The 24700-nt window shown below is 36.9% G+C and overlaps 1 protein-coding gene across 3 annotated transcripts in view; it reads left to right on the forward strand.

Annotated features, from left to right (window-relative positions):
- KLHL4 (kelch like family member 4) overlaps positions 1-24700 on the forward strand; it is an 88947-nt gene that overhangs the window by 58336 nt on the left and 5911 nt on the right. For 2 of the 3 annotated variants that reach the window (XM_054839925.1, XM_054839923.1), the window contains exons 2-8: positions 9315-9488; positions 9944-10080; positions 13039-13235; positions 16369-16581; positions 17641-17827; positions 20887-21111; positions 23005-23167. In XM_054839925.1, the coding sequence (XP_054695900.1) occupies positions 9346-9488; positions 9944-10080; positions 13039-13235; positions 16369-16581; positions 17641-17827; positions 20887-21111; positions 23005-23167 (1265 nt within the window). In that variant the 5' untranslated portion in view covers positions 9315-9345. The remainder of the gene's footprint in view (positions 1-9314; positions 9489-9943; positions 10081-13038; positions 13236-16368; positions 16582-17640; positions 17828-20886; positions 21112-23004; positions 23168-24700) is intronic. The other variant, XM_054839924.1, reaches the window with a different exon arrangement.

Genomic DNA, 24700 nt, shown 5'->3' on the forward strand with positions numbered 1-24700 from the left:
GCGAAAAAGGGTCCTGACCCAGGAGCAACATAAATATAGTTTCAGCTTTGCCTGTTCAATTTAATACATAAATATTTCACATTAAGTTTGGAAGAAACATCAATTTTATTCAATAAAGAGCTGTTCAGCAGACAGTATCTAGCAAAAGGTGAGCGGGAAAGGCTGACCGACCCTTAAAACATTTGATTAGCTCTAATTTGATCTTCTCGCTGGTGGAAACATGGTCAGTAGGAACACAGTAGAATATATGTTATAACAGTGCACAAAGATTAAATAACTAATAGCAGTTTTCTACAGTCATAAGAGAAAACTGTGTGAGAGACTGCGCAGCTTTCCCAAAGGAGAAGCTAGATCATCATAATTCCCAGAGAGGGGAGCATCAAAGCTTTCAGGACAACCTTAAAACATTTAGATGGTTACAAATAAGTGTTTACATCAATCTGCTTCAAGCTTTTTTTTACTCTCCAGTTGAAATCCTCATTAAGTATATTATTACCCTTTTCCAGTTTTTCAGATTACCAGGAGTCATAGGATCATAAGACCCACAGGATAATTTGTGTTGGAAGGGACCTCAGGAGGTCTCTAGCCCAATCCCTGCTCAAAGCAGGATCAGCTGTTACATCAGCCCAGGTTGCTCTGGGCTTTATCCAGTTGGGTCTTGAAAACATCTAAGGATGGAGACTACACAACCTTAAGGCATATTTAGTAGCATATTTTCACTGAAACAGTACAGATTGCAAGCAACCTAAATAATCAATTCCTCCTTCAGGAGGCAGAAAACAAATCTAAGGAAAGATTTAGGTTTTCTATCAAGATTAGCTATGATAGCGTATTATCACATGCCTTAGTTATTGTTATATTACAACCTCAGCAAAAGTTGTAATACATATTTTATTGAATGTGATAAAAATTGCTCTATTATTTTTTGTAAGATCACATTATAATGTGATTTTGCTTCCCTAGAATAGTGAATAGCACACGCACTCCAGGAGAAATCTGTCATAATAATACTATAAGCCACATTTTCTGCAGTTCACGTAAGTTCCACTTGTACTTTTCAGCCTTTCTTTATTTTTCTTTTGCTTTTATATACTACTTTTATTTACTTTCATGTTTTTATTCCAGTTCAATTCCAGTTGAGCTGACGTTGACACAGACCCTGGCTTGTTGGAGCAGTTATCACTGTTATCACTATTATCTGCCAGGATAAATGCCAAGTCACCAACGGCATCAAGAGTACAGGTTCAGACAGACATGTTGTCAGAAATAGCGTTAAATACACTTGATACTGTCAAGTAAAAGTAGACCTAATAGCTGATCTGTAAAGGTTGTAAAGACAGTTCTCTTCCTCTCTTACAAAGATGCTATGGACTCATGAATAGAGGTTTCCTCAATACGCAATTATTGTAAGCTGCTGTCTCGAAACCCCGAGGAAGCGTACTACATAGTCAGTGCAAAATGCATGTAATAGTAGCAAAAATGCATAGAATAATGAATACTAAGATACTTCTCAGCTATTATAAAAGAGAAAGTCAGTGACCGAGGATAAAAGCAGGAGATAAAGCACAACTGTCTACATAATTTCTAACATTAACACTTCCTTCCAGTATAGATAGGAGGGTATTCACTGTACGCAGTTGTTACGGTACTGACTTCAAGGAAAATCCACTCCATGGAGCCAGATATGAATACAACAGGCTACATTATTTTAATGCCTTTCTAGACCTCAGTTTGAGTTATGTTTTCTGAAAACCAGAAGATAATAACTAGCTGGAGACTACTTTGATATCAGGATATCTGTACCTATGAACACATAGAAATATTTGCTGTAACAGAGGGAAACACTCTCAGGGTATAATTACACAATTAAGAAGAGGGAGGAATTGACCATAGATAAAATTATGGAGTTAGCAAAACTTTACAGAATAAAAAACTTCAGACTACCTCTCAAGTGCGCTTTCTATCCGTGAGGCTGACCACACCTTTATATACATTCTGTGTATACATTAGTGTATGGAAATTGATTTTATTACTGATGAACCACAGTTACAGAGCAAGATTCAATTTTTGTAATTTCCTTATCCTTTATGGCATTTACTTAACTTTTTGTAGTAATCAAGTCAGTTATAAAGGACTGGCATGTGGACTTTACATCTGATTAATTCTAAACTAATTTGCAGCAGTTACTCGTGATCTCAAAATAGCTACTTTAAAACTTTCTATTGGTGAATAGTAAGATGACAGCTTTTATATACATGAAAACAAAGAGTAAAAAGTGAACTCAAGTATTGCTTATGGTTAGACAAAAAAGGCACAAGGTTTTTTGAGATAAGTAGCCCCCACTACATTTAGCATTACCAGAACAAAGGTTAATTTTAAGATGGTAATATACATACTTCTATCTTTTTACCTGAAACGTTTCACTTTGTAATTATTCTCTATTACATAATGTAAATGAATACAGTGCTAATTCTTCTGGAGGATAATGTTCTTGAACGGTGTTTTAAGATGGCATTAATTTAAATGATTTGTCTGAGACACTTCATCATTGAATATAGACATATATCTATTATAATAAAATACTCAGGGACGTACAGGCAGTGTGCTTTCTAGACTAATTAGATATTGCTAGAGCTCCAGTTTTAAGAAAGTATCTCATGCTATGGAAATCAGCATTCTTAAGTCATGCCATTATAATGTTTATAGTAAAGTTTCATATTCAGATTAATCTGAATCAGGAAGAGAGTAATTATTTAAATTGAAAACTCCTACTACATTACAAATTTTAATACTGACAGATTGCTGCGATAAAGTCCTAAGTTATACTGTATAATCCAATGGCCATCAAATATCAGAAGAAAGATTTGCTGATTTTTGCTCCTTACAGTCTTTTTAGTGAATTCAACAATTTACACCGGCTCACTAGAAACTTTGTACCTTGGGCATCTATTGCCAGTGGAGCTGCACTACCACCCTGAGTCCTTTTGGGAAGGTGGCCTGGGGCAATGCGTGTGAAGCCACAGAGCCCAACGGGACTCACTCCGTGGCCTTTCCCAACCTATCACTCCGACTTATGAGAGATGAAGGCCAGTTGACGCCTTATTTTAATGTCTCTTGAAATTTGTGAATGGATCTGCAATAAATTGCTGAGCAATTTTCAAAACTAAGCCCCAAAACTCAGGAACAAAATCCCATTGACAGTGATTCTTGAAAAGGCTTTTATATAATAATGACATTTTTAAATGTTTGTCTTAAGCAGTTGAACAAAACCAATTCACATAGTACTATAGTGCAACTATAGGCGATCTGCACCAGATCTTACTGTGTGTTTACACAGGAATAAATTACAGAAACTATTTACTACATACATCGGAATATCCCATTTCTTATCTGTATACAGCAAACTGTGCGCCTAAAACACTGTTGCAGACACAAGATGCCAATAAAGGAATGCACGAAGCTTTCAACAAACCGTCTTCCTAGTAGCAAAAGATCAACGACTGAGGGAGTACGCATGCTAGTAAGAACAATCTGCACTGCAGTGAGCCTAGAAATTAATTTCATTATTAACCTCCTCTGTTTAAAAAAAAAAAATACGATTTCCAAAGGACAACAGCTTAATGAGGAGAGTGTCTGGATCTACCCCTCTTTGTCACATGAAGTCATGATGCGGCCACAGCTGACACCAGCAGAAACAGCCGTACAGAGCTCAGGGGCTCTGCAGTTTGGCTGCAGCCTCTGTTTTCCAGTGGAATTACCCCACCAAATACACGCTTTCTATTCATAGGAGAATTCAAAATATCCTAACCCAAATTCACCCTGATAGGAATCATAATGGCATTCATCCTTTATCATATCTGGGGGGAAGAACAGAACTCGAAACAGCTACAGTACTTTCAGTGGGATGCTGAATCTCCCATGTTTAATGATATGCGTGCTTGTACTTGTAAGCCCAAATGGGAAAATATATTTTAACTAATGCCAACTGAGAAAAGTGGCAGGTTTATGTTAATACTAGGAATAAAAAAATTATTGAAACCAGGAAGTATCAAGAGGTCCAAGTTCTACAGGAACTGTCAGTATGAACTTTCAATTTAGCTAGGTTAGAAGTCAGCAGTCTCTCCGTTAACTTAAGTAATTATACGTTTCAATTGCTTATTTCTTCGTTTGCTACATCATTTTCTGTCATTGTTACTACCTCACGTTAATGTTACTACCTTAGCAGTCATCAACAAATACTACAATTTTCCATACTCTTTTGTATTGAAGTTTTTCACCTATACCGTAAAAACTTCAACACAATTTTTAGCTGTAATATTTACAAAGAATAGATAATAAAGGAGACAATTGCAATAGAAATTTTAAGGCAGAGCTTGGGACAGTTACTGACGGGGCATAATTATATCAGCAAGCAATTAGTACAAGTGCATCGACTTTATCATTATTTTATCTATGTTCAGAAATGGCTTCCTTACTGAAATATTTTCTTATTTCTCAGCCAACTGCTGTGGTTTATCTCTAACAGATGCTACGGTCCTGTGATTTGACCTAGGAAAACAGCATCTCTCCATCTCCAACCCCACAACACTGCCCAACAGACAGAGGGTCACAGCTCAAACAGCTGCGCAGGAGAGAGTCTGCCTACGTGGGGGCTGACCGCAGTTTTCTTGAATAAGCAGAAACAAAGGAGAGGGGGAAAAATAATGATGAGTTGCATTGTAAATATTGCTGCACGAACAAACTGAATTGATGAGGTCGCAGTTTCGGCTCATGCCTTTTCACTGGTAAAGCACATACAGTGCCCCTCAGAGCTGAAGTCACGTTGGTGTTTTCAGCTGTGAGAAAGTCCTTAGGATGTCTGCTGTCTCTCACTGGCATCCAGTGGGCTGCTGATGCCTGGTATGATTTACAGTGCAGAGGTAAGCCGATCCAAAGTCAAAATCTGTAAAAGTGACGCTGATAACTGAACTGTTACTTGATTAAATAGAGTTTCACCAATATTATAGCAGGTTAATTAGGTACATTCAACAAATATCCAAAAGAGAAGTGGTCACCATAGCAATATAAATAATAGCCTTCTGAAGATCAATAAAATTAAAATACTGCATCTCATCACCTGGTTTTCACACAGTATTATGCTTCCTTATCATCAGGTTTACTTTCTGGGTTTTGGCCATAGGCACACTTAATGAGGCACTTTAAGAACATACTGAATTTTAAAAAGGACATGGCAAATAAATGGCATTTATGTTTTATCATGTTCTAATTAACTAATGAGGAAAATTGAATTTATCCTTTATATACTGATTAATGAAGAGTGCTGAGCTGATTAATGAAGAGTACTTTATGAAGACAGAAAATAATTTTAACATAATTCAGAAACATAAAGAATTGTAGGCCTGGAATGAACCACAAAACTCATCACATCAAATTCTGTTCCAAAGAGGTTTGTGACTTGCTGTCATACATCGATGTAACAATTAAACCTTATTTCTATCTTATGCTTGTCTATAATAAAAAAAGGGAGCAGCATCGGAAGAAGAATTTGCCTGGAATGCATTCAGAACATCATCTGCCTTGGAAAGTGAATCACTGATAAATTTTCAAGAGTAGCTATGCAAGTTGTTCATACCTCTTATATTTATTACACTTAAAACCTGCCATCCTAGCTCGATTTTGAAAATGTCATGTGAACTAGTGTCAGAAGTCATCCAAAAGTCAAGATGACTTCTGACAACTAATGTAAGCTTTGTTATCTTGTCAAAAAAAAAAAAAAAAAAAAAAAGAAATAAAAAAAAGTCATGACGTGATTCGTTCTGAAGAGCCATGCTGGCTAGTATTTATCCCTTGTTATCATCCAGACGCTTAATGCTTTTTGATTATTTCTTCAAGTTTTCTGTTTACACTGTCTGTTTTAAAATTCTTTGTTGCTTTTTAAAAATGGTACCATATTTTCACTACCCTTCACAAATCCTTACAGGAAAACTCTGAAGTTATTTCACTTGACTCTCTACCTAAGCTGAAATTCATAGAGCTACTTTGGACTCGTTTAAATACAGCGTTCTCTCTGCACTCTCTAGGCTAATCCATGTTCTGAAGCCATTATTACTAATGCTAATGGTGTTAATACAACTCGGTGTCCTAGTGAACACTAACACAAAGATGACATGAAGGAATTTGGGGTTCTGATTCTGCAGAACACTTCATTGATAATTTTCTCTCCTGACTGAGTGGAAAACTAATTCCTTGGTCATCGCAGGGCTAATGCACTTTTGGAACCTGTTATTACTCAATATTTAGATTTTGTCTAAATTTGTACACGTTTTATAGAAAACAAATTTTTCTCCATCTTCTACATGCTTCCTTTCTGAGTAGGTTCACATCAACCTTGAGGTCTCCAAATGTGTTGTTCTCAACTCATTAACCCGTACCACACAGAATGAGATGTGACAGGAAGACATATTCATACATTTGCAGCTAGCTTGCCTGTCTTTGTACTACAGTCCACAGCATCTCCTATTATAATTCAACATAAAGGCGTCAGACTCAAGGATATTTTTACTGACTTTTTCTTTAAGGTACTTTAATCTCTGTCTTCTTTAGTTCACTGATCCCCAATACTATATTCTGAAGGTCAATATTTGAGTTCTCCGCAGTGGTAGTCATATGCTAATAAACAAATATTTATCTTTTAATTTATTTTTTCCCTTCCGTAATATACTATAGCTACCATTTTGAATCAGCTGCTGAAGATAAACCAGCAATTATAATATTAACAAAGTGAATGGAGCACTTTTTTTTTTTGCTTCCAGTATTTTTCAGTCTCTGAAGACCTTTGTCTTCAAGATAATTAATTATGTTAGTGGTGTTTCTGTGGTAGTTAAAGGTCACGCTACAAAACATGTGAAAAAAGTACCCAGGACTAAAGGAAATTATTAGACTTTAAGTCCTTTTGTAAATATTTGCTTTACCCACAAATATATACGCACTATGGGAAATTATTTATTTCAAGAAACTAGTATTATGCATTTGCAATAGGGATGGTTGAGTATTATTTTAGTTCATTTCTCCAAACAGCAAGAAAAAGTGCGATGTAATACATATTTAGATACAATACGTAGAGTGGATATAATGAATCTGAAAAAAGATAAAGAAAGCTTAAGAGGTAAATAGCAAAACACGGATGTTATGGAGTATGAATTTGGCATCAAGTAGCTGATGCAAAACTAATAAGCATATAATCCAATTTTGCAGCTTCTTCATTTTCAGTGAAGCATTGAAGGAAAACAAATAAGTATAGTCATCCAACTCACTGAGACAAATTAATTTTTGTAAGCTGTAAACTACAAAGGATACACATAATAAGTGAACTTGATTTGCCCCTTTCTCTTTAAAAAAAAAAAAAAAAAAAAAGAAAATGCATTTTTAAATTGTAATAAAGGCCTTCAAAAGAAGGCCAGAGAGTTTATTGCACTGGTTAGCTGTATCTTAATGTGTTTGCAATTAGTAGTATAGTCTGAGGTTGCCTAGACAGAAACACACGTGCACATACGGCGCACGCACAGTGCATCTGAGGATTTCAGATGCGTGAGGTCTGCCGTTTCTCAGGTGATGCGTACATACATCTCAGGACTGACCCACCTCAGTTATACCAGAGCTAACGCGGCTCTGCAGACTGTAAACGATCTCTCCCATCCAGCGAGCCTGGCAGGGCCAGGCCTGAATGAATACGGTGAACTCTGGTGCATCTGAAAGGCATCGAACGCACTGGGGATCCGAAGGCTTTTGACGTACCAAGAGATGCCCAAGAGATGCCGTATTCCAGACGGGCTGGGGGATGTCTATAAATGCCAGAAAGAAATCCAGAAAACTTCATATTGAGAGATTTTCAGATGGAAAAAAAGAAGTATGTCTGGAAAATCCCCAACGCACAGTAGCCTTACCGCGATTTTGTCCTGTACCACTCTGAAAAGCACTGACGGACAGTAACTTTCTTGTATTGCAGAGAGGATGGAAAACCCTCTTGTGTCTCAATTCAATATTACATTATAGTTTGATTTCTAATTGTTCTCCTTGAATTCTGATTAGCTGTTTAATGAGGTACGATCTTTGAACATGTATGATCTAACTTATCTCTATTTTCTGATAATACTACTGATTCAACTCGATTTACCCATTTTTATTTCTATATTTTCTGAACTAGATGTTCGATTGTGAATGTAAACCAATATTCTGCTGAATTTAATATGTTAATTTCATGAAGAGATTTTATCTTTCCTAATCATTTATGAATATGTATTAACAGTATCAAAGACAACCAGTAAATTTAGTCAACCAGCTGCCATTATTTCCTAGCTAGGCTTGGAAATTAAAAAACCACAGGTGTTTTATATTTTAATAATATATATTAAACTGAGAAAATATTTTTCTAAAAAAACCATTAACTATAGTTGAAGTGTATATCATATCACATATATGTGATATACATGTATGTCAACAAATGCATTACTATTTTACTAAAACCAGAAGAATATAATATTTTTCTAAGAAAACATCAAAAAGTCCTTTCAATCTGCAACATAATCCATATTAAAAGGCAGTAAGGAATGATGTCTTAAAAACCCGGGGAGATAAGAGAAATTGTGTGTATAGTTTTTATGGATGTTTGTAAGTGGGACAGCTAACAAGATTCTGGAGTGGGAGGAATATATTTATGATGTACATTTTCATGCAAAGGCAGAGAAATTAGTTCATCTTTATTATTTGCATTCAGATTCTAAAGGCTATATAACGTACTGATTTCATCGGCTTTTGGTTTGGTAATTTGTCTAGGGTTATACGGTCCTTATCAAATTGTCTTCTGGTTCATTCCCATTTAGTAATGTAATTTAACATACAAAGTACGAAGAGAAACACAACTAAGACCTAAAGACACATAATATCCAAAATTTCATACCAATAAGATATTTTAGCTTTTAGTATCATAGGAAATAGGTTTGGGTTTTATGTATTCTGTTTGTGACTGATCAGGAGGCTGCATTTATCGCATGTCAATGCTGTGCAAACATTGCATCATTGACACAGAACTGGTAGGAAGTAGCAACACCTCCTACTGTTACTTTTAGTAAACTACAATTCACATGCAGCCTTACAAATGAAAACGTGCAGATGCCAAACAGAAAAATAAAACGGAAGAGGGCATAGTAAGACCAGCATGGTAAGAGCTTTATAATTTTAACCATTTCTGTAATGCCATTTGAACGTAATCAGCATTTATAATGCTACACTCATCGTGCTGCCCCTTGCCCTTGCAGACTCTCAACGACCAGCAGCTCACTGCTTGGAATGACCACCAATGGCTCAGATGAGTATTTCCAGTCTACGAACCACGCAGAGCAAACTTTCCGCAAAATGGAAAATTATCTGCAGCAGAAGCAGCTGTGTGATGTTCTTCTTATAGTTGGAGACCAAAAGATTCCAGCTCACAGGTACGCTTCCCAGTATTGTTTACGTGGCTTCGAAGCCTGAAATTTCCCAGTGCTAGGTCAATTTATGCCTGCCTCGTTTAGTTATGAATGAACAGTTACTATAATTAGGACATCAACTGACAATGGCATAAAATGATGTGATCAATGTTTCGTAGCCATTATTTCAAATAGAATGAAATTCAAATATCAACCATGGATATTGTCCATCTTTCCTTCTTGCTACTGTCGACTATAGTGAGATAGGTGAAGAAAATCTGCCCAAACAAGCACTATGGGAGAAAATTAGATTACTAATTACCCTTTTAACTTTATTGCTCACTGCTATAAGATTTCAATCCTATGCTAAAGATAATGTTTCTATTGCACACAGAATTTATTATAAAATAATACTTAATTTCATGCTTGCTATTGAGATGAAGAATTAATTTGCAGTCCTAAAATGCTTTTACTTCCAGGTTGGTTCTCAGCGCAGTGTCTGATTATTTTGCCGCAATGTTTACTAATGATGTGCGTGAAGCAAAACAAGAGGAGATCAAGATGGAGGGAGTAGACCCGGATGCGCTGAAAGCTTTGGTGCGCTATGCCTACACAGGTAATTCTTGCTCCTCTACCCACACCATCGTCGTAAAGGAAGATAACATCTATTCAATACGTACATAATTGTCGCTTCTTCCATTTCATACTGGTACATAAATACACGCATAGATTATGCATAAGTGCTGTAAACCTTTCTCTAGAGAGGATGAACAAATATTACTGTTTTATATAATAATTTATTCTAGAATGACATGCAGAAAAGTTAACACAAATTCATATTGGACATCTTTAACTAAATACAAATTATTTTAGGAATTTTAATGAGGAACATATTTTGCGTGTTGCCCACCTCATGTAGTGACACAGAAGACTGTGCTACGAACCTTCCTGTCATGGGTAGCTACAGAAAAGGTCTGCCTGGGTGGCAGCTACTTGGCTCACTCAAGGCTCTTGAGCAGGAATAATCAGAGGAAAACACGAATATGAGCACACTCACGAGCAGAGCAACTTTTACCATGAGAAAGAGCCACCACATTCTGGAAAAGGTTTACTTATGTTCTCTTGAAAAATTATTGAGATTTTAAACTTACTGAAATTGAATATTTTATTTTAATACCAGAATGCTGTATATGTAATTTTTCCCTAATTTATCTCCTCCCATTTTCAACATTTACCCCTGTATTGCTGAATCCGAATAGCTGAATCAAATAGCCAAAAAGACCCGTGAAATCCCTTTCATCTGCTCTATAGTGAACAGCGAAAAATGCTGTAGAACATGACCGCTATGTTAGTATATATTACAATGAGAAACATCCAGATCATTCAAACCTCTGCAGATTCTGGAAGTCTGCACATTCTGGTACTTGGCAAGCCTCTCAACACAGATGGCAGCTACTCCAGCCAGAGAGGTAACAGGGAAACCCTTTTTCCCCTGCCAAGTTGTGCGGTTCTGTGATAAAAAAATGCCCAAATCCCAGAAGAAGAAGATTACTCCTCCGGGAAATAACAACGCATAACCCACCAGAGTAATGACATTCTGAATTTATGAACATTTGCTCATAAACTGATCCATTCCCTCAGTTAGCAGCTGTTATCGATAACATTCACTAAATCCTTGTCAGCTGATGTCCTGCACAGGACATTGTTTGTTTGCTTTTGAATGAAATAACACAATTTTGATACTGAGATAGGTTGAAAGATGTATCACAGGTATCTATCTGTATCTTTATAGTACTTTAAAAGGGCTTAGAATATTTTCTTTTTTTTTTTTTTTTAAATCAAACTAAACCGAAGACGCCATCATATTCACCATATTGGCATTAGCATAAATGTTAAAAATAGGAGACCTCTTCACTTGCTAGGTCAGGCACTTCATAAATCCAGACTGTTGCACAAAGAGAGAAATCATGAGAAGATTAGGCAATCTGCAACCCAGATCGGAAACATAAGTTTCCATACACAAAATAGACCCCATTTGTGGGTACAAACAAGTGGGGAAGTTCAGAGGGCCGGAGGGAATGCTGCATACCACGTATAATGCAGTGATGTTGTGGCAATGAATTAGCATACATTATCCAAGGAAATATATTAGCACAAGCGCAAAGAAGCTGAGTGGTGGGCTGCTTATTACATCTCAAAATCATCCCACTTGATTAAATTTCATCTGTTTCAGTTTACTTAATGCAAAACCATATGAAAGAACCTATATAAGACTACAACAGCAAATGCCAGACCATGAAATAGCGTAAGTTTGCTTGTGAAATCAGGATTCCCTCTTTGCTTTGAGGTGTTATATTGCAATCTTTATTTACAAGAACAGCTACCAATCTTGCTATGTGCTCTCATTCCGTAACTATTCTGAGTTGTACAGTAAAAACCAAACCCAACCATTGCCCTGTTCTGCACCCTGCCAGTCCTTCTTCATTTCTTGCTGAAGCTGGAAGGTATTATTTAAGTTACAGAGCAAGAGGCATCAGGAAGAGATGGGCTTGTGCTCAGTTAAGACTGCTGAAGACTGCTATGGAAAACCAAATTTTCCTACTGCCTCTGACATCGGTTTTCATGTGATAAAAACAAACCTCTAAAACAAGTGCTACTTTTTTTCCTAGGTAATGAAATATAAATGTGATTTTCAGAGATGAGAGCTATAACTTTCAGAATTGTTTACATATTCTACCGAAATAAATCAGAAGTGAATTTTGGACAAGAAGCCTCTTACAGTTCTACTTGGATGATAATTTTGACTGTAATCTCTCAATACCACCCTTCTCCATCTGTTGACTAGAGATGGTGTGTATCATCCTTTCACAGAAGCAGCTGGAAAAGAAATTAATGTTTCTGAGGCAATTGGATGTTGTAATGATAAATGAAAAAGGCAGTCATAAAAAACCCCCACAGTTCATTTTTCCGAATAGGATTTAGTGCTGTGTACCAACTCGGGAATTGAGCCATCCACTGAGCAACAAGAATGGAAGAATTTATTAAAATAACACCTTCTAGTCTATCTGTGAACATACCAAAATTCTCACGTCGTGTAATCATTTCATTAAAAATTTAAATGCACAAGTAGATGATGGAATAAATCAGGTTTCCTGCACACACTGCTGGCATTTCCTAGCTTTTGGTACTGAAGTTCTTGTGTGTAATAGAAACTTCTGATATATATTTTTATGAATTCATATATGAATTTTAGGAATGGCTTTTCACTAATCATGCCTTTCTTTTTGTTTTGCTTTTCTTTTCCAGGCAAAATCAGATCTAATACTGTTAAAGTTCCAGTAAAAATGTTCCAATCATTGTATTCAAATCTACTAAATCCTTTAAGTCTGTTAAAACATCTGTTTAAAAAAATCCTTCAGTAAGGAAGGAAAATGAATTTGTAAATCACAGGACACTTTTCAAAATTTTTCAGAGGAGGAGAAAAATTGGGGAGTAGGAAGCTTTCAAGTAAAACAAAAATTCAAAGAAAATGACTGAAAACTTTTTTTTTTTCCCCTATATGCGAACTGCACAGGTATTCTAGAGTTAAAGGAAGACACAATAGAAAGCTTGCTAGCTGCAGCTTGTCTTCTCCAGCTATCCCAGGTTATTGAGGTGTGCTGCAACTTCCTCATGAAGCAGCTCCATCCTTCCAACTGCCTGGGGATCCGCTCTTTCGGAGATGCTCAGGGCTGCACAGAGCTCCTGAAGGTGGCCCACACATACACGATGGTAAGAAACAGTCTAACCGCTTCGCAATTATAATGTTCACAGCAAGTCCTGGAAAACATACGGGCTTTGGGGAAGCAGAGCCAGCTGAGCGGGGCCCAGGGCTGCTGCTCTCCCCAAGACTGACGCAGGGGCTCTGCTCTTCCTATGCTAGCAGGGTCAGTTCTGTGAAGTCCCTGATGGGGGGACATCTCTGCCCAGCGCGGGCTCCAAAGGGAAATTTAAAACTTGGGACTGTTACAGAAGTATTGGAAGGAAATAAAAGCATGCTTAGAAAAACAAATATTCAGTTCTGTTGTTTCCCATTTCAGAGTTTTGCCTTGTGGAAGGACATACTTATTGAACTTAAATTTGTAGTATGATTTGGATGCATTTCTTCCGAAAAATGTAATAGGGCCTTAACATGGCTAATGCAAACAGCAATGACCCATTCTTATGCTTTTGATTCAACACAAATAAAATTCTAAAGCTGATTTTAAGGTGAGACACACATAAAAAGAGACAAAATAAAGAATGTATGAGAAAGATTTGGAATGCTAAAAAGCAGCACATCCCTGACTGGAGCATAATCCTCCTCTGGCTCAAAGCAAGAAATGAATATTCAGAATGTGGGAGAGAGAAACAAGATAGCTTGCTGTGAAACCAAATCAAGGGATAAATATTCAGGGCAACAAGATGTGCTATAGCAACTTTAAACACAAAAAGAATAGCAACTGCTACAGCTAAATAGATATAAAAAGAACTACTTGTTAGGAGACACATGGCAGCTTTATGCTTGAAATATTAGCGTAGTATGTCAAAACCAGTTTAGAGGCTTCATAACGCTGAGAGCATTCCAGAAGAGACTGTACACTTCCACATGCTGAAATAAATGAGAGTGGCATGTGCAGATTGAGGGCACTGGTTGGGCTCCTTCCTGTCCTGCTAATGAATGGTTTGTTTAGCAGCAATCTAGATTCCTTTTATATTTTTAAGTTTGAAAAAGGGCATTTAAGATAGAGGTTCACTCAGCCTCTATATAATAGTGTTGTCCTTGCTGCTCCACACCATTTTATGCTAAGCCAAAATCAGGAACCTCCCCCCGCCACTGTTGCCTCTTTTCTCCCACCAGCCCTAGCGCATGGGCATCAGTGTTAAGCATTTAAAATTCATGGTCCACATTTCTGCAAAACTGAAATAAAATCCTATGATTAGACATTTTATGATGTCAGACAATAGGGAGCCTTTTTTTGTTAGATGCTTTTAACCATTCGAATCCTCCAGTTTTCCCCACGAGTTAGACTTTTACTATCTTTTAAAACTGTGTGTCACAGAAATGAGAGTTGGGTCTCTGAGAACACTGTTGACTGTGAAGGATCACAGTGAGTCTGTGAGACTCGGCAGTACTGTGCGTACATAGGCTTTCCACTATGTCTTCCTGAAAACAACCAGGAGCATTTCCACCTCTAGAACCACCTCCTATACCTTGCACGTGACACAGATTAAGAATGCTGCCATGAAAAGGGACCTCGCATGTCATAAAACCACCTGCCAAGTTTGCAGCTACTGACAATCTAGAGACAGAAGAGGAAAGCTCCACCTCTTTGAAATAACCTTAAAGAAAATTTTCTTTTAAACCCTTGAAGTGATTTAAAAAGAACTTTGGAGAATAAGAGATCATAACAACGCATACACCCACACGTGGTGTGGAAGAGGATAAATAAAACATTGTTTTGTTTCATGCCAACCTTAGCCACTTGAAAATATGTACCTTAGGGGAAAGTCTATAAAGTCATACTGTAAATATAGAACCAGTAGTATTTAAACATTTTCAGAAGATAATCAGCTGTAAACAGCACATCCATTCAATAAAACCAGACACAATGGAGACCTTCCCCTTCAATTACTTTAGCCATTGATGCAAAGTATTAACAGTTTCCTGTCTGGCATCCTGGTAAATTCGTGCAGATAGAGCTTGTTCTGATAAACATCTTGTGCTATATTTGTAACTAAATGTGGACTGGTTTTCCTGTTCCTATTCTCTGAATGTCACAAAATATTACAGCAGGATATGTATAAGAGAGCAAAGTTAACATCTTCTTTAATCACTGACACTACTATATTTACATCCTTGGTACTCTTGAAAAGTTACAGAAAGCTAAGAAACTACTGAAAACAAATAATACATGTATCAGCTACTAAAATGTCTTCATCTGCCTGATTTCAATCTGGTTCCCAAATAACATGTATTACTTCCAGGCACATAAATGGAAATTAATATTTCAAATACAGACATGAATTCCTAAATATATTTCTTTGCAAGTAACACACACAAAAAAATCTCCGTTAACAAAATTTCTTTTTTTCCTTAAGAATTAGCACAAGCAAGCATACATAATTATTTTAATATAAATTCTAATATTGTTGTAACTTGACTGTACAATACATTATTTTTATGAAAAATTACTCTTTGAAGCATTCTAGGTATTTAATATTTGTGGCCATTTCTGGAGCTGGTGAGTTTTATCACAGCAATAGCTTAAATACTGAGACCCCCTTCTTGGGACTTGTCAAATTTTCTACTGCTCAAAAAGTACTGTTAGAATAGTGAGTTTAATTTCCTTTGTTGTATTTTCTGCTACTAAGAGCAGAGACATGCAGTCAACGCTTGGCACAGCTCGCTGCAAAAGGATTGGGAGGTTTCAGTGTAATTTGCTTAAAACTTTTGAATGTGATTGTAACAGCAATTACACAGTTTATTTGAACGCCCACTTGGCATACTTAAGATACATATTATATCTTCAGATGGTTTTTCTATTAAGCTGCAGCGTTAAGATCACATTGACAGACAAAACCGCCAGTGGCAGATCCCTAAGACAGGTCATACTGACAAGAAGCCTGACAAACACATCTGTAAGCATGGTAGCATGAAGATTATCATTATTCTTCAGTCCTGCAAGAGTAAGGCAGCAAAAAGCAACCAAAATCTCCCGTAAACAGTAGAAGGAGATTCAGTGATCTTTAGCATATATATTACGTTTCCCTGTACTGTAGAACAAAACAGGAATGAAATACACGCAGAGCCTACATTATCCCAGAAAAAGCTATTTCAAGGTGTGAATATCATCAGCGTATTGAAATCTTTTTTTCTTTTTAGGAACACTTCACAGAAGTAATAAAAAATCAGGAATTTCTTTTATTGCCTGCTAACGAAATTGCAAAGCTCTTGTCTAGTGATGACATCAATGTTCCAGATGAAGAAGCCATATTCCAGGCATTAATGATGTGGGTGAGGCATGATTTGCAAAACCGGCAGCGAGACCTAGGAATGCTTCTTTCTTATATTAGACTGCCTCTACTTCCACCCCAGGTATGAAAGTAAAGGCTAACAGGGAACTTAACTACCAGCTGAAATGCTTGCCTCAAGCATCATTTAGACAGAGAAAAGAATTCTGCGGAAAGGTTCTGGTTTTGGCTGTTTTGTTGGTTTGGGTTTTTTTGTTTGTTTGTTTGGGGTTTTTTTGTGGGGTTTTTTTGGTTTTGGTTTTTTAAACTGTATAGTAAGTATGTTTGTTATTTGTAACAACAGAGTAAAAAAAAAAAAATCCCACAATGCCAGTGAATTTACTAGGCTCAGAATCACCTCTATAAAAATTACCTCTATAAAAAGCAGCAGTAGTAGTTTTCCTCCAATAACACAGTAACTTAGATGCCATGCAAAGGTATTTACCAAACTGTGGGACAGATAAGGGACAAGACTTCTTCATTGCCATAAAAAGTAGACAAAACCAAAAGGATCTTGATTATTGCTGACTATTCTGAGCATTGACGTTACTTGTCCTTTAAGAGGCACTTCATCAAGTAAGTTCCAGAGGTGGACATACTGTTTTATAGTAAGGTAACGCTGTTGTATCTGTGTCATAGAAGAATCTGTATATTTCATCAGAAAAGCTTACAGGAATATCAAGACCATCAGGACACTACAGCTACTTTATGGATCTACATGAGTGAAGCTGCAAGTGTTAAACTTCGATTTGAGTATCAAAATACTATAAACATTTAATTTTAAATATACGCTTCATTTAATACACACTAATATTCACAGAGATGTCCAGTACTATGTGTTAGATTTGCTTATACTCACATGAAGAGGAGTTTTGCATTCAGAGGGTGCAGTGCTATATTTGTAATTTTAACCATTTCTAAAGGTTAAAAGAAAGGTTTTGGAAAAAATAAAGACATCCTACTTAAAGACTTTTCCCCCCTACCTTTATATTGTTTTGCTTGCATTAAAGCAGAGTTTCCAGCAAAACTCGAGTGAGGGGTGAACTGAAAATGAGAGTTTGTAGCTAGAAATACTTTAATTACTAAAGTACATACAATTTTCATGATTTAGATATACATATGATCCTCACTTTTCATTTCTTAGTTATTAGCTGATCTAGAAAATAGTCCGATGTTTGCAGACGACCTAGAGTGTCAGAAACTTCTTATGGAGGCTATGAAGTACCATCTTCTACCAGAAAGACGGTCCATGATGCAGAGTCCTCGAACTAAGCCTAGAAAATCTACAGTGGGTGCGCTTTATGCTGTAGGAGGTATGGATGCCACTAAAGGTAAGTTCTGAAATTAATTTAATTGTACTACCTAATTGTATTACAGACACCCAGAGACTATATGACAATTATTTAAAGATTTCTCTTAGGAAAGCAGCAATTTAGGGATGAAAAAGAGAAGAAGAAAAATCACAGAACACAATCGTACATGTTAGATGTTCTTTCTTCTTGTAAGACTCATATGTTTGTAAATGATAAAGATGCATCCTGTAGTGCAGACTAAAGAAGTTTGATTCAGATGGTGATTTTAAAATTAAGTTTTATAAGAATTTTTGCATATAGTTCGACTTTACAAATCAGAAGAAAAAATTAATATTCAAAATATTTCAAGATTCGTTGAATGTTGGTTTAGAACCCTGTGCTCCATTTTTTGAAAACAGTTAGAAGGCTGGAAAAAAATTTAAAGAGGAGGAAAATGAAACCAAAAGGCATTACTGAACTATTGAGAACTCTTAGCTAAAGCTTTTAAATTCTTATTATAACATTTTAGATGCAAAGATTTGCACTTTTTCTTGACTGCAACAGTATGTGCAGATTTTTGTCCAGGGCTTCATACACAGGGATTTTCAGGTTTGTAGTTGAAAGTTAAATGTTATAAATGTATTCCAGTTTTTATTATTTGATTTTCACAACTGCAATCAGCTTACAGCTTTACACATTACACTATGCTATTTAGTAGACAGTATATTAAATCATTTTCTATAGGAACCTTAACTTCAAACCCACAGCTTGGAGCCAAAGAACTGTAATTAGTTTAAAGTCTAGCAACTTGCTGAACAGTATTACTTTTAGCTGTGTGAGTTCACTTTTAATAGCATCACAAAGCAGCTAATCCATTTCATGGTTTTGCAAAAAGTTGCTGATGACATTTTTTTTCTTATACGAGATCTTGCAGTGCTACCTTACTGTCTCTACGCAATCAGATCGAGTGCAAAGTACACATTCGTCTCCGTTACAAGATGGAAACACTAATTTCTAGGACAGTTTAGCAAAATGAAGTTAAACTGTAGCAATTAGTATAGTTTCATTAGTGATACTGATTATTTATGAACTATATAAAATAAAGAATTCAATTTTTAAACTAAATTCTACCAAAATAAGACTAAAATTTTTCTAATAGGTTTTTCTCAGTAAAGGTTATGCAAAGAAAGGGCTATTTCAGTCAACATCTGCACTTCCTGTTGGTGCCTCTTCTGCTTATTACCTTGGAATAAAGCCAATTATTTGAACTTTTGCCTTTTGATGGTTAAGAACAGCAGCACTTCCTCTCCTCCCTGCTGTCCTCTACAGCTCTGACTCATGCTTTGAGCCTGTGCTGGATAGTAAGATAAAGGAAACGGCACCTAAGAGACTACGATGGACTGGAAGAACAGCTCTGAGAAGGGAGTAGCTGCTACCTCTGGCAATAATACGCTTATTTGTGATAAAGAAAACTCTCAGGGAATGCCAGGTTTGGCTTTGTGCTTATCTCAGGTGGTATATGAAGTCAAATCTCAACTTCAAATGATCAAAAGAAGATCAAAGAGCCACTTTCAGGCTGGTATTTTGAAAAATGTGAATGTGCCTAAAACACATTAACTTCCAAAACCTACCTTCAAGTCTGTTAAAATTACAGCCTACAGGGTGTGTATGAACACCCTGTATACCTTAATGTATTTTTCCTGTTTTTTAGTTAGTATGCAAGATGCTTCTTTTGAAGCTGAGGACTTTGGGGCACTCACATATTAGCATAGAATAAATGAGAAGGAATCAAAGCAAAGAAGAGCAAACAGACTAACAAAATGGAAAGAACAGTCAAAGAAATCCAGTTTCTCAGAATAAGAGACGACAGGAAAGGGGAAGAAGTAGAATTTCTTTCTTTTATTGCAGATGGATCTGGTAGTTTCTTTCCCATGCATCCTATGCATCTGGAAAAGCATGTAGAGGAGAAAAGAGATATCATGAGATAAGCTCTTATTTCACTAAATTTATTGAGTATAGCAGATGATCTCTAGCAGAACTCTAAACAAAATACCACCTTTATTTTCTGCTTTATTGCATGCTTGTTTTGCTGTTGTAAATCATTCCTCAGCTACTAACTGCCTATTGTAATTCTCAAAATACTACTACTCTAGTCTCAAATGCCAGTCAAGGAGCAGGCAGGAAATCAGCTCTTTTTCACATCTGGTTGCCTTCAGGTGAGCTGAAGCTGAGCTCCAGGGTGCTCTGTGTGTGCAACTGCCAGTTGCCTCTTCTACCTGGGTTGTTACTCAGCCATCTCTCTGCGCTAAATCAGCTCTCAAAGGAGCAATTACGGCTGCTGAGTGACTGACAGGAGCCAGCGCATGGAAAAGCATCAGTTTTGAATGGCAGAGAGCTAAGGTCTTATGAGTAGTTGCAGTAAAAGCATTACTAGAAGTTCAGTGACCTGCAAAAAATTGAAAATACAGCTTATACATTACAGGAGACAAGCAATTATTGCAAGGCAGCCGCAAAGGTGAACCTCAGGGAAGCTACCTGTGGGAAGCAAGCGTGTACTCACACACAACTCAGCCTTCTGCCTGTCTCCATCGTAAAAAGGAAGATATCCAAACCATTCATGAAGATGCATGCCCACGTCCTGCCATGACAGGCAGACACATGGATACATTTTCAGTTTTCAATATCACAAACGGTTTAAGCACAAACAGTTAAAGAGTACATAGTTGTGAGGTGCCATAGTGAATTTTAAAAAACCCAAACAAAACCCACAAAAAACCTACCCTCATGGTATTTAAATGAGTAACAGATTTAGCTTATCCCCAAAATTTTCAGTATTAAAAAATTTGCAAGCATTTAATTCTGCATCTTCTTGCCCCCAGTTTATTTTCATAAATTTGACAATCATATATACATGCAATTAATTCCGCTTTCTCACTAGGTTCACGTTTCGTAACTGAAGTTCTCAGGGAGCCACAGTAAAAGTCCACACACAGAATTTCAGTGGTTTATGTTTTAATAGTGTTCTGGGTTTGACTGACTGCTGAGTGCCGGGCACTGATCAGTTCACGGCCATCTCCTAATACTTATATTTTTAACAGGTACCACTACAATTGAAAAATACGACCTTAGGACTAACAGTTGGATACAAATCGGTACTATGAATGGCAGACGATTACAGTTTGGGGTTGCAGTAATCGACAACAAGCTCTATATCGTGGGAGGAAGAGATGGGCTGAAAACTTCTAACATTGTCGAATGTTTCAACCCTGTCACCAAAGTTTGGACTATAATGCCTCCTATGTCAACGCACAGACACGGCCTGGGTAAGAGGTGCTCTTTCGTTGTGAGTACCTTGGATCACATACAAATGTATTTTGATTGACACCAACGCTGTTGACGTAACTTTTTAAAGCATTTAATAACACACAACAATATTTGTAGAAGATATTTTTCAAAGACAGAGTGGCCTATTGCCATGATTTTATGACAGTGATATTTATTAGTATTCACCTAACTTGCACTGGTCTTCCAGAGTTAATTGTGTTTTTAGAAAATTCCAAAATATAAGCAACGGTGGAAATAATCAACTCTTTGTCCAATCTAGTGGTCAAGAGATACGTTTGCAATACAGTAACAATCTGATTTTAATTTTTTTTTTTTTTTAAATTATGACTTAAGTGCATAGGTACCAAACATCTCTGAAAATCAGATCAGAGAATTACTCACACTGAAGAAAATATTGTGGTAAGGAAATAAGTACAACTTCACTGATTTTAATGCTGTAATTACAAGTTTTACAAGCTCTGCCATGGCTTAGTATCTATGGGTCTTTACTGCAGAATAACCCTTCATATTATTCACAGTGAATGAATGATATGAACAGGAAATCTAGAGTTTATTTCTGGAACTGTAAAAAAATAAGGATAACTTTACAGTTGAGGAGACTGTAAGGGTGGGAATATGATGTTTTCTGAATGATTTATATATCACAGTTCTTATGAAAAAGCTGGCTTATCTTAAGTTTATAGAAACAGGTCTTGCTTAAAATCACTGGTAATTTCAAATGACATAGAAAATTTTTATTTTAATGAGTAATAGAAAAAGACGGATCCAGAATTATCTGGTAAACCTTTGTGGCCTATATCACCTTCTCCACCGCTTGGTGGAATAAGTATCATGCAGGGCCCTTATCAGCTCGTCTGTCAAATTTATAAAAGCAAATACTAGTAGGTAGCAAAGGGCAAGAAGACAAATACAGATTAAAAAAAATTCTCATTGAAGTCATCATAATTACCAACTGCAGGGGCATCATTCTAAGCAACAAGTAGGTCACAGCGGTAAACCTGAGTGCCCAAAGTTAGGCTTCTATCTGTGCATCAGCCTGGTTTGCAAAGCTGCCTCACACTTACAGCTCCTATTAGCTTCAGTGTGATTTTGTGGAGAGTTAGCACTTTTGAAAAAAAAAAAAAAAAATCAGGCCATGTATATTTAGGCCTGAAAAGCCAGATTTAGAAAACTTTTAAAGCAGCCAGATTCAAACATTTTGCCTTGCTTAACAAAGGAAGCAAGCAGCTGTGGCAGCAGCAGCTCCCCAAAGGGGAGGCACCAAAGCCCTTCTCTCTGGAGAAGGACAATGACACAGGCTATATCATGCAGAACCTGGCGGAATCAGCCACGTTCACTCTCCTGTGCCTCAAAGACAACAGATACAAGCCAGGTCTTATCCAAAAGTGTTTTCTCCTTACGGGCATTAAAATGTTATGGTACTTTAGCTAGTAAGGACAGCCAGCTACCCATCCACTCAGGCTTCATGCTGGCGGGACTACAGAGCTTCAGTTGGCTGAGAATAAGGGATAGGTGGGTGGTTTGGGCATATTTTTCATTGCCTGGCTCAGCCTTTGCCTTTCTTTAAAAGAATAGCATTGCTTCTCATCGAGGGACTCAACAGAAGCAGAAAAGATAAAAGTCCAAGAAGAGAACATCAGAACTAAAGCAGCTTTCCTCTAATCTTTTTGCAAAAGATAATGCTTATTCAGAAAAAAACCTGTATATGAAACATTTTGTTTATTCTGCCAAATGTCAAGGCAGCCCTTAGATAGCTTAATACCAACTGAAATTGCTTATCTGCATACAGGGAATTAAAGTATGAAGTTAATACACCACTGGTCACTGAAATCATTAGATCCTGTAATTTTTCCCTAATTCTATCTTTTCAGGAGTAGCAATGCTTGAAGGACCAATGTACGCTGTTGGTGGCCATGATGGATGGAGTTACCTTAATACCGTAGAAAGATGGGACCCGCAAGCACGGCAATGGAATTACGTTGCTAGCATGTCAACCCCTCGAAGCACTGTAGGGGTTGCAGCATTAAATAGCAAGTACGTCAACAGGAAAAACTCTCTTTGGTTTTTCATTTGCTTCCTTCCTTGAAAATACAGTTTCTTAAATTTTCTTTTCAATCCTATAGTAATTAATCACCTCCAGAAAACAAAGACAAAATGTAATGCAGAAAAATAAGAAAGAAAAGCTTTTCCTCTCTTGTGTGGTAAATTGTTTTCAAACTTGCAGTCATGTTTTAAACATATTTAAGCCCTTTTAAGTTATAGCAATATGAAAATGTTATTACATGCATATTAGAATTTTATCTGGAATATAGCTTTAGTGGATAAAAGATCAGCTATTTTAAAAAAATATTCCAAGTTTATGTTTACATTTAAAAATCAATGTGTCTAAGGAAACAGCATTTGGAAGAACTTGTACAGAAACAAAGTTATTCCTCTGTCATTTTACACCTCCTGCATGCCTCTACTACTTGAACATACAAGTTCACAGCCAAGAATATTTTTTAAAAGGTTAAAGGTATATGGTGTGTTCAATGAAAGGAAGACAAGTTTAATAATTAGCTATGGCATAAACAGCCTTCTATAAGTCTTATCCTACCTAGATTTGTTCTGCCTTGATTAAATACACTGAGGTCATATGTTCACTGTACATTGGTTTCTCCAACAAGATTTTCAAAATTTATTTCAACGTCCTCCTAAGACACTAAAGCCACTCAAGGACTTTCACATGGGGACACATGTATGAGTACTGAACAGTGCGTTACACCTTGTACGTTCCTATTCAAAAGTAATTGTATTTCAGCATGAGGAAGAGCGATTCATAAATTAATGCCTAACAGAATTCTGTTTTCTTTCTTCTGCCACCTAGTCTGGTGCTGGAAATACAAAAGCCTTGTAAAAGGCCCAGGTCATGTTGGACAGCATGGCTTGAGCCAGCCTTCCTTCTTATTTAGAATACAGTATTTTGGTTGGAAGGGACTTACAACAATCATCTAGTCCAACGGTCTGACCAATTCAGGGCTGACCAAGTTAAAGCATGTTATTAAGGGCATTGCCCAAATGCCTCTTAAACATTGAGAGGCCTGGGGCATTGACCACCTCTCCGGGAAGCCTGTTTAAATCTGCGGAAAGCTCATAGCACTGACAGCGTGTAAAGGCTGGGAATATTACAGCTGCAGGCAGACAACTGCAAGTATTCTGAAACTTTATCACTGGTTTCCCTGGTCACTTCTTAAATTCCAGAGAAAGATAAAGAGCAGAAACAAAGATGCCAGGAGGCAGATATTGGCAAATGCAAAACTTCCCATACAAGTTAGGGTTTCACATTCAAACGTGACATGATTGTAACCATTAACTCAAAAGTCCAAGAGAGGCAGAACTGCCTGTTCGAGTCCCTGTTATATCTCAGAGGAAATGTTCTCAGCATAAACTCCACCAGAAACTCCTGTTGGTACCTTCACAGCGACATGCAGGAAACCACTTTGTCAAAGAGGAAATCCAGCCTGATCCTGACTCTGTTCTCAATCACTCCCGATACAAGCTGTCTCCAGCCTGGCTTAAATCACGTCT

This window comes from Grus americana, chromosome 12 (assembly GCF_028858705.1).
Source record: "Grus americana isolate bGruAme1 chromosome 12, bGruAme1.mat, whole genome shotgun sequence".
Classification (NCBI taxonomy): domain Eukaryota; kingdom Metazoa; phylum Chordata; class Aves; order Gruiformes; family Gruidae; genus Grus; species Grus americana.